This window comes from Schistocerca gregaria, chromosome 3 (assembly GCF_023897955.1).
Source record: "Schistocerca gregaria isolate iqSchGreg1 chromosome 3, iqSchGreg1.2, whole genome shotgun sequence".
Classification (NCBI taxonomy): domain Eukaryota; kingdom Metazoa; phylum Arthropoda; class Insecta; order Orthoptera; family Acrididae; genus Schistocerca; species Schistocerca gregaria.
The window spans coordinates 756,048,669-756,064,518 of record NC_064922.1 but is presented as its reverse complement, the minus strand read 5'-3'; the positions used below and the strand labels follow the sequence as shown (position 1 = coordinate 756,064,518).

The 15,850-nt window shown below is 43.0% G+C and overlaps 1 protein-coding gene across 1 annotated transcript in view; it reads right to left on the bottom strand.

The window, feature by feature from the left end:
• LOC126353934 (uncharacterized) overlaps positions 1 to 15,850 on the bottom strand; it is a 336,644-nt gene that overhangs the window by 148,596 nt on the left and 172,198 nt on the right. Inside the window, exon 6 of the mRNA XM_050003196.1 lies at positions 8,784 to 8,934. Coding sequence (XP_049859153.1) covers positions 8,784 to 8,934 — 151 coding nt within the window. The remainder of the gene's footprint in view (positions 1 to 8,783; positions 8,935 to 15,850) is intronic.

Genomic DNA, 15,850 nt, shown 5'->3' with positions numbered 1-15,850 from the left:
CAGGGGTAAAATACAGGGAGCGAAAGGCTATTTACAATTTGTATAGAAACCAGATGGCAGTCATAAGAGTCGAGGGGCATGAAAGGGAAGCAGTGGTTGGGAAGGGAGTAAGACAGGGTTGCAGCCTCTCCCCGATGTTATTCAATCTGTATATTGAGCAAGCAGTAAAGGAAACGAAAGAAAAATTCGGACTAGGTATTAAAATCCATGGAAAAGAAATGAAAACTGTGAGGTTCGCCGATGACATGGTAATTCTGTCAGTGACAGTAAAGGACGTGGAAGAGCAAATGAATGGAATGGACAGTGTATTGAAAGGAGGATATAAGATGAACATCAACAAAAGCAAAACGAGAATAATGGAATGTAACCGAATTAAGTCGGGTGGTGCTGAGGGAATTAGATTAGGAAATGAGACTCTTAAAGTAGTAAAGGAGGTTTGCTATTTGGGGAGCAAAATAACTGATGATGGTCGAAGTAGAGAGGATATAAAATGTAGACTGTCAATGGCAAGGAAAGCGTTTCTGAAGAAGAGAAATTTGTTAAAATCGAGTATAGATTTAAGTGTCAGGAAGTCATTTCTGAAAGTATTTGTATGGAGTGTAGCCATGTATGGAAGTGAAACATGGACGATAAATAGTTTGGACAAGAAGAGAATATAAGCTTTCGAAATGTGGTGCTACAGAAGAATGCTGAAGATTAGATGGGTAGATCACATAACTAATGAGGAAGTATTGAATAGGATTGGGGAGAAGAGAAGTTTGTGGCACAACTTGACTAGAAGAAGGGATCGGTTGGTAGGACATGTTCTGAGGCATCAAGGGATCACCAATTTAGTATTGGAGGACAGCGTGGAGGGTAAAAATCGTAGAGGGAGACCAAGAGATGAATACACTAAGCAGATTCAGAAGGATGTAGGTTGCAGTAGGTACTGGGAGATGAAGAAGCTTGCACAGGATAGAGTAGCATGGAGAGCTGCATCAAACCAGTCTCAGGACTGAAGACAACAACAACAACAACATCATGTCATTTCTGGAAACCCAGAATCTACCCTGTAGGAATCAACATGGTTTCCGGGAAGAGCGATCGTGTGAGACCCATCTCGCTTTATTTGTTCATAAGACCCAGAAAATATAAGATTCAGGTTCCCAGGTAGATGTCATTTCCCTTGACTTCCGGAAAGCGTTCGATACAGTTCCGCACTGTCGCCTGATAAACAAAGTAAGAGCCTACGGAATATCAGACCAGCTGTGTGGCTGGATTGAAGAGTTTTTAGCAAACAGAACACAGCATGTTGTTCTCAATGGAGAGACGTCTACAGACGTTAAGGTAACCTCTGGCGTGCCACAGGGGAGTGTTATGGGACCATTGCTTTTGACAATATGTATAAATGGCCTAGTAGGTAGTGTCGGAAGTTCCATGTGGCTTTTCGCGGATGATGCTGTAGTATACAGAGAAGTTGGAGCATTAGAAAATTGCAGCGAAATGCAGGAAGATCTGCAGCGGATAGGCACTTGGTGCAGGGAGTGGCAACTGACCCTTAACATAGACAAATGTAATGTATTGCGAATATATAGAAAGAAGGATCCTTTATTGTATGATTATATGATAGCGGAACAAACACTGGTAGCCATTAGTTCTGTAAAATGTCTGGGAGTATGAGTGCGGAACGATTTGAAGTGGAATGATCATATAAAATTAATTGTTGGTAAGGCGATTGCTTGGTTGAGATTCATTGGGAGAGTCCATAGAAAATGTAGTCCATCAACAAAGGAGGTGGCTTACAAAACACTCGTTCGACCTATACTGGAGTATTGCTCATCATTGTGGGATCCGTACCCGGTCGGGTTGACAGAGGAGATAGAGAAGATCCAAAGAAAAGCGGCGCGTTTCGTCACAGGGTTTATTTGGTAAGCGTGATAGCGTTACGGAGATGTTTAGCAAACTCAAGTGGCAGACTGTGCAAGAAAGGCTCTCTGCATCGCGGCGTAGCTTGCTCCCCAGGTTAAGAGAGGATGCGTTTCTGGATGAGGCATCGAATATATTGCTTTCCCCTACTTATACCTCCCGAGGAAATCACGAATGTAAAATTAGAGAGATTCGAGCGCGCACGGAGAGTTTCCGGCAGTCGTTCTTCCCGCGAACCACGCGCGACTGGAACAGGAAAGGGAGGTAATGACAGTGGCACGTAAAGTGCCCTCCGCCACACACCGTTGGGTGGCTTGCGGAGTATAAATGTAGATGTAGATGTAGCATTATGTGTGAGCGCGAGCTGAGGTCCTTGTGTGTGAACAGTGGACTGGTGCCGTGTCTTGATGTCTGTGAGGGGGGGGGGGGGGGTTGTATCTTCGCTATGTGCTGTCTGAGATGCCCAACATGTGTAAAGAATCGACCTCTTGTCGCAGGGCGGCTTCTACGAAATTGCAGGGCAGTCTCAGTGTTTCTCCACATACTAGCTCTGCCAAGCAACCACCCAGGTCTGGCTTGTAGGAGTTGCGAAGGTCGAGGAGGACGAGCCACGTCCATGTGGCTGTATGGCACATCAGGGCCGCCTTTAGGGTGCGGTACCATCGTTCCACCATTGTGTTGCTGGCTAGGTGGTAGCTGGTCGTCCGATGATGGCTCAGGCCGCAAAGTGCTGTCAGTTTTTCAGAAAATTCAGACTTAAATTGTCTGCCTCTGTCGGTGTGACATGGAGAGGGCAGCCAAACCGCGATATCCAGTGTGTTACAAAGGCCTGCGCCAAGGTTTCGGCCGAGATATTGATACTTGCACCCGGATTGACGCTCGCGCACTAACACAATACATGCCAGATGGTGCTGCGGTCACTAAAAACTCTGTACTTTGCTGTATAGAGTTAAGTTCAAACTTATGGTTTTGGTCAAACACTGAAGCAGTGTGTGAACATGTGTGAAAATCTTTGTTAATTATCAGTTGTTGTGTTGAGAACATATTTGAATATAGAAGAATTGCGGAAACTGTGTTTGTGATTTCGTAGTGAGTTGTTTAAATGTAGAAGGTCTCTTATAGCCCTCGCCCATCTGCACTATGAAAAGAAATGTGAGGTCAAACACATGGTACTGCACAGCAGGACCACAACATCAAGAGAAAATAGGACGGCGACAGGGAAATTCGAAACAGAAGGTAACTGTTATTACAGGAAACGAGTAAAGACTTGACATCTCGCAATATATCAGTCACTTAAAATCAACCCACAACTAGAAAAATACTTCATGCGACATCCTAAGTTACGGATATGGAGGTGAGGAAAAACATAAGAGAGCTTTGAGAAGAAATGAAAACTAAAATTTTACGAGAAACGGGAAGATGTATGTCGTTGCCTAGAGCGACGGAAGTAAACACGCCATCAAGAACTGTATCGTAAGCACATACACTGTAACGGTGCAAAAAACAACAACATTATTCAGACTATAGGGACTGCGACTTTAATTAAACCCCAAAAAATTAGACTGTTACGATCTTTAACAAAAGGAATACCAGTTGGCCGTAGCAACCAGGTCAACAACGAATATTCTTCAGGAGTTGGAGCACGGTCACAGTAAATAAATCATGAGAAGATAAGCCGACTACAAGGCAGATTCTTCGACGACCGCTTTCGACGACGAGTGCTGTGACGCCTTCCGACGGCAGCACTCCATCGCTTCGCAGTCGCTGGCAGTGCAGCGAACAGCGACTGCCCGAGACTGAGCTACGTACACGACGGCGTCTGCAGGGCGCTACAGCAGCTGGTGCGACACATTAGCTAGCTGTACAGTGTACTGCCTCCAGGATTTAATCTAGAATAATTGGCTGTAGGACATTTGCTACCTGATGCAGCGAAATAGAGACAGCTCATCCAGAGGAATTTCAATCGTGGGAAGATTTTCAGGAAAAATTCAAGAGAAAACATTGGTTCACAAGTTCTCAAGAAAAATTGACACTAGACTTATTAGATCCCAAGTACTATAACAGGTTACGGGGTACATATAGGAAGTATACTGGGTAACATTCATATTAGGTCTTAGTATTTAGATAACCCACTAGATGAAAAACATTTGGTTCAAGTGCTGATAAGGAGATTGCCCTATTTTTCACGTAAAGAAATATCATGTGGCGGTTGGACTACCTTACATCTACATCTGTATATTCACCTATGCTTCGTAAACCACCGTGTGGCGCGTGGCAGAAGGACGTCCCATTGTACCATTTATTAGGGTTTCTTCCTGTACAATTCACGTATGGAGCATAGGAAGAACGATTGTTTAAATGCCTCTCTGAGTGCAGTAATTGTTCTAATCTTATCCTCACGATCGCTATGTTAGCTATATCTAGGGGGTTGCAGTATATTCCTAGGATAATCATTTAAAACCAGTTCTTGAAATTTCTCGGGATACTTTACGTCTATCATCAAGAGTCTTCCAGTTCAGTTCCTTCAGTATCTCTGTGATACTCTCACAAACCTGTGACCATTCGTGCTGGCCTTCTCTGTATGCGTTCAATATCCCCTGTTAGTCCTATTTGGTACGCGTCCCACGCACTTAAACAATGTTTTAGAACCGGTCGCACGAGTGATTTGTAAGCCATCTCCTTTGCACTTCCCCGTATTGTACCAATAAACTAAAGTCTACCACCTGCTGTACGCACGACTAGACCTATGTGATCATTCCATTTCATGTCCCTACCAAGTGCTACGCCCAGGTATTTGTACGAGTTGGCCGGTTCCAACAGTGACACACTGATGTTATAGTCATAGGATACTACGTTTTCTTCGTTTCGTGAAGTGCAAACTTTTACATTTCTGAATATTTAGAGCAAGTTGCCAGTCTCTGCACCACACTGAAATCTTATCAAGATCTGATTGAATATTTATGCAATTTCTAACAGATGATACTTCATTATAGATAAATGCAATATCTGCAAAAAGTATGATTTTACTATTAATATTGTATGCAAGGTCATTAATATACAATATGGTCAGCAAGGGATCCAACACACTTCCCTGGGGCACATCCAATGTTACTTCTACATCTGACAATGACTCTCCATCCAAGATAACATGCTGTGTGTTCCCTACCATAAAGTCCTCAGTCCGGTCACAAATTACTCTTGATACCCCACATGATCGTACTTTTGACAATTATCGTAGGTGTGATACGGAGTCAGATTATTTTCGGAAATTAAGAAATACTGCCTCTACCTAGCTGCATTGATCCAAAGCTTTCAGAGCGTCATGTGAGAAAAGCGTGAGTTGGGTTCACATGATCGATGTTTTCGAAATCCATGCTGTTTGTCATTGAGAAGGTCATTCTGTGCAAGATATCTAATTATGTTTGATCTCAGAATATGTTCTAAGAGTCTACAACAAATCGATTTCAAGGATACTGAACGATATTTTGTGTAGCACTTCTACTACTCTTTTTGTAGACGGGTGTGACCTGTGCTTTTTTCCAAGAGCTGGGCACGATTTTTTGTTCGGGAAATCTACGATACATTGTAGTTAGAAGAGGGTCTAACTCAGGCGCAAATTCATTATAGAATCTGACAGGGATTCCATCGGGGCCTTGAGCTTTGTTAATTTTTATCGATTTCAGGTGTTTCTCAACATCATTGGCATTAATAGTTATTTCATTCATCTCTCCAGTGGTATGAGGATTAAATTGGGGCAATTCTCCTGGATTTTCCTTTGTAAACGAACATTTGAAAATGGAATTAAGCATTTCAGCTTTTAAACTTGAGTCCGAGTGCCTCTGCATACTCCTGCCCTGTGGTGAAAGTTTCAAGTTACCCATGAGATATGACACTACTGATTTTTTATCTAATTTACTGAACATATGTATATTTTTGCTTGGTTTAGTTGTCCTTTGTACTTTTCTAATCATTTTGCCCCTTTGTCCCTCCAATGCAACGTCGTCTTCGCGAATAAGGTTTATAACAGTGCACAGCAGCCAAAGAAACCTTTACAACAGAAACAAAAGATGTTGAATAGACAGCAGGGGGCACCACAACATAAAAACTGCAACGTGCAACAATGGTCCAGTATATTATTCACGGAAAAATCTAAGGCTGAAATATTTGGAAACCATCGTCAAACGTTTGTTCGTCGACTTTGTGGAGAACGTTTTAAAAGTCACAGTATGACACCAATGGCGGAACATGGTGGAGGGTCGGTCATGGTGTGGCGATATTTTGCGGGTGATAAAAGTCGGTAACCTATTGAGAATTAATGGAAAATTAAAGAAGGAACGATATCACAGGATACTTGGTTCAAATGGCTCTGAGCACTATGAGACTTAACATCTGTGGTCATCAGTCCCCTACAACTTAGAACTACTTAAACCTAACTAACCTAAGGGCATCATACACATCCATACCCGAGGCAGGATTCGAACCTGCGACCGTAGAGGTCACGCGGTTCCAGACTGAAGCGCCTAGTACCGTCACAGGATACTGATCAACAATGCAGTTCCATCTGGAAAATAACTTACTGGTTGCGGGTTTGTTTTGCATAAGAACAATGATCCCAAACATGCTTCTAAATTGTGCAGAGTGTATGTCAGTAGAAAAGAGAGATGTGGTGAACTGAAAGATACGATCTGACCAAGTCAGTCACCAGACTTAAATCCTGTTAAACTCATCTGGAATGCAGTTGACAGGGAGATTTTAGAAATGTGAGGTCATCTAACTTTGAAGATTTATGGTAATATTTGCAGACGTATTGGACTGCAGTATTTGCAAAATCTTATCTCCAGAAAGTCAAGAGTTTGTGCAGCTGTTCAGAGGGCAAAGGGGGGATACTTTGAAGAAGCTAAAATCTAAATTGTACTGAATTGTGCTTAATGACGAGAGGGAAAATATTTATTTTGTGGGTCTATTTCGTTTTTATGATGTGCTTGTACAGTGAAATAAGTTATATAGTTTTCATCACGGATGACCGAAAACTTTTGACCGAGAGTGTATGAACCCTGCCTGAAGTGATCAGCCACAAGAAGCTGCCTTGCTCCTAATAGGAAGAATGCCATTCTAGGTAGGCATAGCCATTTTTTGCCTAATGATGGCGGGAGATGCGGTGCTTGCAGTGAGACTTATTAGTGGTTAGCGTATTACGGTTCGCCAGTTCAAATCTAACAACTACCAATTATTTGCTATTTAGTTTTTATAATTTCTGGAAGATTCAGGAAATGTGTTTGTAATGTTTGTGTATTATGGAGTATTCCATGATTGTATAAGCAGCAGCACTATGCGCCCACAAGGTCAGTTATATACTGACTAGACGTTGGTGTGCGAAATAAGCCTGCTTTCAATGTTGAGTGTTGTATTTTATCAACGACCCTGCTTTCGGATTTGGACCTGAGTTTACTGTTGTCATTCATGCTCCGTACAGTCACGAATTGGCTCCATCCGATTTTCATCTGTTTCCAAAACTTTAACAACACCTTCAAGGACTTCACTTTGATATTGATGCAGCGGTGCAAGTAGGAGTGAAGTTGTGGCTCCCTCTACGATATCTAACATTCCTGTGATAGTATTAACGACCTAATGTTTCACTAGGAGAAATGCGTTCGTCGTCAGGCTGATATGTTAAGAAGTAAATATGTAGACATGAATAATAAAGATATAGAATATTAATAATGTTTGTTTTATTTTTAAATCATTTAGAGTTTTCACATTAAAAATTGAGAGGCATTACTTTTCAACACGCTATCGTATAGCCGAGAATGCTAATGCGCTGCTTCCTGGACTCGGTTAGCCGCGCCAGCCCCGGATCGAACCCGCCCGGCGGATTAACGACGAGGGCAAGTAGGCCGGCCTGCCTGGATGTTGTTTTTAGGCGGTTTTCCACATCCCCCTAGGTGAATACTGGGCTGGTCCCCACTTTCCTCCTCAGTCACACGACTCACCCATTTGCAACATGTTTGCACTCTTCCTCTATACGAGCTGCGCGGTCTAGGCGCCTTGCCATAGTTTGCGTCCTCCTTGGGGCATGGGTGTGTGTTGTCCTTACACTAAACGCAGACAACTGGGGTACACTACTTTTGTCCTGGGGGGTTCGGGGTGGCGGCAGGAAGGGCATACGGCCACCATCTGAAACTAATACTGCCCAATCCAAGGCCGACTCCACATTGCTGCGAGAATAAGGCTCAAGCAAAGGAAAGCATCGTATAGAGATGGTGGTGGTAAGTTCCTATGGGACCAAACTGCTGAGGTCTTTGGTTCCTAGGCTTACACACGATTTAATCTAACTTAAACTAACTTACGCTAAGGACAACACACACCCATGCCCCAAGGAGGAGGCGAACTGTGGCAAGGCGCCTAGACCGCGCAGCTCGTATAGAGGAAGCAATAGCATACATACGTATCTGTAAACAGTACATTTTACTTTTACCATTCGTTACACAATGCAAACAGAACAATGAATTATGAGCTTAAAAAGCACGAAATCATAATTAACTGCATCGAAGGAAACAAGTTTGCTGTTTTAATAGGAGAGAACTTTTTAAATGATTGTTGCTTCACTGTCTCATACGATTCACAGGCAGACTTGGAATCTTACAAAGAAACTGGAAGATAGGCTGAATGGGAAAGGAACGGAAAAGGAGGGCAGGGGGCAACTGCGGCCTGCTGGAAGATTATCCACTTGATAGGCGAACAAATGGTCGAACGACCGAATTCCCACGAAGCATAAAGATGAAAAGGGAAAACAGAGAGATGAGATGAAAGTCTTTTCAAGTCACTGGAAGCAGCGGTGAGAGGTTTTCGTCGTTATTGGAAACGATAAAATTACTCACCTGAGCGTGTAAGGAAATTGTAGCGAGCACGCTTGCTGACGTATGGCGAATTCCCAGACATCATGATGGCTGAATCGGAGTCTGAATGATACCCAGAAATATCACTCGAGTCGTCGTCATCTTCGGCCACTTCCTTCATCAGTTCGAGTACCTATGAACAAGTAAATACGATGTCGTTATCAGTCTTACTTACGATGCCTCAACAAGAAACCTAAGCTGCAATCAATAGACAAGGTTCTGCGACTTAAATGAAATAAGTTTATACCATATCTCATACAAATGTGTATCTGATGGTGAAGGTTCAATACGTGGTGGGAAGGAACGTTTATTAACCAAGACAAATATTTTTAATGTAATATTTGTCCTCTCATTAAGCACCAGCAAATTATGAGAATAGTAGTGTACACTCTAGACCCTTGTCTCGACAATAAATTTTTTACGCACTAAAAATTAATAGTATTTGGTTGGTGAGAGTTCTGGCGAATGTGGCGAACAGACGTGTAACTGTGAGCAACTCACTGCCAAAACACCAAATGGCTACCAACAGTTTCTCCCCAACAACTGTTCTGCGAACGCTGCTGAGCATCTTCCTCCACAGCAGGCACCCGGCTCATGTATCCATGTTGACTGCTGTTCATCGGAAACGAAGGCTGGAGTTTGCACGCCAGTACCGCAATTGGACGTCCCAAAGTGGCGACAGGTGACCTTTTCAGATATATCACGTTTTATGATCCATCGGATGGATGCCCATTGGCATGTACGGTCTTCGAACAATCATCAGAAGGGTCTAGGCCGGAGTAGGGACCTTTATAGTCTGGGGACTGTTTTTGTGTCATTCATTGGGCAATCTCGTCACTCTGGAGGCGACACTGGATCAACACAAGGATGCATCTATTCTTGGGTACCATATCCACCCCTGCATGCAGCTTGTTTTTTCTGAGCGTGGTGATATCAACAGGACAACGAAACGTGTCACACAGCTCACAGTGTATGTGCGTGGTTCGAAAAGCAGTAGGATGAGCTTCCCTTACTACCCCGCCAACCAAACTCCTCGGATTTAAACCCAATCGAGAATCTGCTCGATCACATCGATCAAACTGCCGTTTCATTTAATAGTAGGATCCCTTTGGTTGTCATCCGTGGCACCTTCACACAGCGGTACATCGACGATATTCTACGCCCCGTTTTGTTGCCCTTCACGGCAGTCCATAATGGACGTACATTCAAGCAAGATAACGCCCGTCCGCACACTGGAAGTGTGCCTGCCAAATCCTACCTTGGCGAGCAAGATCGCCATACTTGTCCCCAGTTGAGAACGTTTAGAGCGTTATGGGCTGGGGCCTCGGGATTTTTGACGATTATCACGGTATAAGTGTATATTTTTATTTTTATAATTATATATTTTATGATTTTCGTTACGGTGGCTTTAAATATTGTGGGCTACCATGAAACTTTTAATTAACTTATACCGCGATAACACTCGTACGGACATCGGCAGCCCCAAAGTACGCACGATATAATATTTTTTAAACACAGCGTGTGACTCACCGCCTTCAATAAATAGTTTGCGTGAGCGCTGCTAGTTAGAAAACAAAATATGCGTATTTTTACGCAACTGTAATTATTAATATGGGTCTCCGGGGCTACTGGTTATTCATGTACCAAATTACACAAAGATTAACTGAGACATTGCGTAATGTAATGATATTTTAATATTTCTTTTTCATTATTTGCAAGGCAAAACTTGAGAGAATCTCGTCTGCCGTTAGCCGGCCAAAATGAAACATACTGAACTCACTCAGTATTCTAAATATTAATAAACGAAATCTATTTTGACTCTTTCTAACTTTGAAATGAATGAAAAATCGAAACTGAGAAGTCTCTCGCATTTACATTTAATATTATGACATGACATTTTAATTAAATATTACAGTCAGCGTAATGGCCGACTAGATCCTGCTAAGGGAGATGAGCCCCCTGTACTGCGAAGTTCTGTAAAAATTTTGTTAATTATAATTAATGGTTGCGATAATGAAAGGTGACAACTAAGTCAATAATACAATTTCTATTATATTTTTCAAAATACAGATAAAACTTACGTTAATTATCAGACTGCACTACAATGGCGGCCTACCGCTAGACGAAACAAAACAGGAGAGCTCATCTCCCCTAGCGGCTGTCCCCACATGCTTCACTGTGGGGGGGGGGGGGGGAGGGGTGTTAATGTGGCAACTTCACAAGCAATTAATTAATTAAATTGATACCCAGAGTAATTAAATTGTTACAAATTTTAAGAATGGTGGTAAATGAAAAATGGCAGGAATTTCCTAATTTGTTCATTCACTTGAGGTTTGGAGACCGACTGACCTAATTTACAAGAGCACCACCGGAGGGTGCTGTTGGACACCCCCATCTCTCCCCCTACCCTTCCCCACTTGTTGAAGACTGGTTTGATGCTGCTCTCCATGCAACTCTATCTTGTGCAGGTCTCTTCACCTCCAAGTAACTACTGGTATACTGCTTAATATATTCACCTGTTGGTCTCCCTTTACGCTTTTGTCCCCCACAATTTCCTCCAGTTCTAAATTGGCGATCCATTGATGCCTCAGAATGTGTCCTACCAACTGTTCCCTTCTTCTACATAGGTTGTGCCAAAAATTTCTCGTCTCCCCAATTGTATCCATTACCTCCCATTAGTTACGTGATCAACCAATCTCATATTCAGCATTTTTCTGTATTAGCACCACAACTCGAAAGTTTCTATTCTCTTCTTGTCTAAACTGTTTATCGTCCATGCTACACTTCCATATGTGGCTACACTCCATAGAAATACTTTCAGAAAGGACTTCCTGACATTTAAATCTAAACCCGATATTAACAAAGTTCTCTTCTTTAGAAACGCTTTTCTTGCCTTTGTCGATCTACATTTTATGTCAGTATTGGGAAAACCTTCTATCCACCCCATGTTGCACTGTTGCAAAACTTATTCAAGATGGCGGATCCAAGATGGCGGCGATATATATGGCAACATCGCTATTACTTCATGGTAGGAAGTTCAGATTTTGGTGGGAAGTTAGGTCAATAGGGCTACCTCCACTAACCTAACCGCCTCCCCTCCCCATCCCCTCACCTCCCCCCCCCATAAAATGATGGTAAGTTCAACTTCCAGCAGGGCAATGCAACGCATCAAGGATACCTCCTTTAGCCTAAGAAAATAGCAGGAAAACAGGTCACTTGGTCTACCTCCACTAACCTAAGTCATCCGTCGTCACCTCTTCCTAGGAATTGGTGGGAAAAGGACTCAGCCTGTGCTGGATAGGATGGACATAAGTCTTTATTTTGCAGGCAGTCTTTATTTAAACAATTTGAGGCAGTACCTCTCTCCAGTGTGTTCACCATGAGGCCTGGAGTCCAACTGGTGTAGTACACAGTACTGTCACCAGAGGGCACTGTCTTCCCTCCTGTGGCATAAACCAAGATGGCAGTCTGGGGAGGGGGGGGGGGGAGGATGGCGGAAAAAGGACTAAGCCTGGCTGGGCTGCTGGAGAGATGAAGTAGCGTACTTTATTTATTTTTGGAACAATTTATTTAGGGACGAATTTCACATAGTTTCAGTATTATACTGATACAAAACACTCATCCTGACATGCTTAGGGTCACAGTAATTAGTCTGCAGACCTACAAACTACTGGTAAACTGTAGAAATAATGCAGTTCACTACGGAACAGACACGCAAACAACTCGTGAATTACCAAAATAATGCAGTACACTGATGTACAGGCACGCAAACAACTCGTAAATTACCGAAATAATGCAGTACACAGCACAGAGACCTGCAGACTACTCGTCAATCACAGAAATAATGCAGTACACTTATGTGCAGACACGAAAACAACTCTTAACTTCTCAAAAAATAATGCACGTAAAAGGATCTGCAAACACACTCGCAACTCTTAAACAGCTGAAAATAATACACTACACAAACACTCATAGCGCTTAAAAAACACTTCTGAGCTATAGTCAACCGAGATGTATCCGCGAACTGACCCCTACAGAAATCAAAGGCATGCACACTGAATGGAGCACTCGCACAGGTTCCATACACTAGACGCCTCTGGGCCACATGCACGTGTTTACCATTGCGGGCACGATACCTCTCTGCCTGTGGATACTGACGTCACAGGTCACACTATAGAAATCTGTTCCAATGCTTCCCAGAATAGCACAGGGTGCATTGTTCCTAGCGCTCCTAACAGGACATCTGAGCTGTGTATGGCTGTACACGTGGGCTTACGTGCCCAGTGCGGCTGACGGATTCGTGCAGCGACCAGGACCTATTTACGAATATAGCCCACAATAACACCCATTGCATTCTTCCCGATGGTCCTAACGAGACATCACGTGTTCTCTTCCCAGAACTCGTGATGCCCTGCTGTCAACATATGTCGCAGAAACGTTAAACGCTCTCACCACTAAAAGCCTTCATCATGTCTGTCCACGCTCGCGAAAACACGTTAATCATAAAAACAGTCTTGTTGTTTGGAAAGAGAGCACTGTCTAAGGACAGATGGGGGAAATCAAATCAATTACACAAACAGAATTGGAAAAACTGTCCTACAGAAGAGAAAAAGAGCGGGAATTTTCGGTATCCAATAGCTACCGCTCTGAAGATGTCCTAATACCACAGTGGCGAATGAGTGATGGCATCGCTGCCAGAGATGGATGGTCTACTTCTACGTGTCTTTGAACGCTTGCTTTCTCAGAACTTTCCATAGATACATTGGCTCCATCTTATTCGAGTCAGTTTGAAGGCACTCCAATGCCCCATCACAAAGGACGTCTTCTAAATTTACCCTCCACATTACTGATGCTGGCTGTGTGGAAGCACTGTCCGCCTTTTTTTCCTTCTGCACACGAGAGTTTCAGCAGCAAAACTATTTTGTACAGATCACAATATTGCACTTACAATTAAACCCTACAAAGTGGTCTACAGATCGTCAAATACAGAAAGTCTCTTAGTCAATTACACTGCTTTGCCACTGAGGACGGAAGCTTGAATATTAGACATGAAACCGATCTCCAACCCGACAATATATCACCGCGTACTGTGTTGAAGCAGTAGACAAACAATTCGTATCCTGCGCCATACAAAATCGCTCCTTTTGCATCATGCAATCGACCGCCAGAGACTTGAACATACACCCCAAAGGCAGACAGCATAAGCACATGCACTGTAGGTATACTCCTCGCTGCACTAGATATTTCCCACGAATTCAGGCGGTCATCCATGCCTGACACATGACCAGAGTGCCCTCAGAGGACCAAAGTCACTCTTAGAAGTGTTGTACAAAGGATGGGTAGGCCCCATCTTGGAACAAAGGCGTTACTATTTGCTTGCTTGCTTTCTACACACATCTCCAGACTCTGGAATTACAAGAACACATGCGTTTTCACATGGTTTGCCAGAATATTATGCCATTTACGCGATACTTCTCGATATCAAGCACATATCAGTACACTACTGATCGCTCACGCAACATAATTCCGAAGATATAGACTGGAAATTATTTCTCTACAATCCCGAAAATTAACGAGGTGGAACGGGCCTAAACCACTGAGTAACTAGAAACTTATCCTGTCAATGAAGACCTTTACATGAAAACTCGAAAAAATCTGATATTTCCACTTGTGAATACTGATGTCGGTGATATAACAGATCCCAAATCATCCTTATAATTTACAATGTCTACTAAGATGTTTCTCATGTCTAGAGAACCAGCAATTGTGTGCTCCATCCGTCTTTCACCTACTAGATGCACTCAACACACACGCCACAATCGATCATCTCTCAACCAAATAAAGATAGGAAATGTGATGAATCAGTCAGTCGGACAATTTACATGGGAGGGAATAATGGTCCTGCACAAACACATGTCGATATTGAATCTTCTCAAATTTCCATTCGATCACAAAAGCTGTCCAACACACAGTAAGTATTAGTCCACTATTCGGGCTTCTAGAGGACGACATGGTTAAGTCAACTACATTCCTGCATCCCAACAGGCCTCTCCATTCGGATGGCTACTGCTGTTAGCGGAAAATGAGAATCATTCCCTCCACAGGCCACCGCCGCTGCCGCGCCAAGCACACATAGACAAAATCTTCATACGAAATCGGATCGCTATAATTACAATTAAATGCTACGAATGCTGTCTCAGCTAACCCACATTCCACAGTGAGCGAAGTATCGGAATACACCCTGCTGACGGCTGTGGCTCTACAAATAGAATTATCTGTACGATTACCGAGCGAGGTGGCGCAGTGGTTAGCACACTGGACTCGCATTCGGGAGGACGACGGTTCAATACCGTCTCCGGCCATCCTGATTTAGGTTTTCCGTGATTTCCCTAAATCATTTCAGGCAAATGCCGGGATGGTTCCTTTGAAAGGGCACGGCCGATTTCCTTCCCCATCCTTCCCTAACCCGAGCTTGCGCTCCGTCTCTAATGACCTCGTTGTCGATGGGACGTTAAACAACACTAACCAAACCTATCTGTTCGATTCTTATGACTTGACATATTCTTCCCTTTGTTGTCACAGTATTCTAAGTCCAATCCATACCTTCCTTACGACTGGACATAGTCATTTTCTTTCACATGTCAGAACACAAACACATACTTTATAAGCCTAATGCTCAAGGAGAACCTATCACGCATTCCCTGCTACTAAGTATAATATATCGCCAATAACTGATTGCTGGCGATATTAAATAATACTGATCGAAAATCAGTGATGGGTGGACATGTCTCGTAAATTTTTCTTGCGAGTGGTACCTCTGTGTCTTAGAAAGAGAGGCATAATTGTCTTACATACTACCAGATGTCAAAAAATAAGATCGCGACAACTACTGTATGTTATTGTCACAAGCGGTCTTGGTTCTACAGATGCATACAAGTATCCATGTTAAAAGCTATAGTGGCTTTATAATTCGAGGTATGGCATTACCTCTGAATGAAGTGGTTTTTCCGGACAAATAGCGCAACACTGAATATAGACGTTGATCTCTG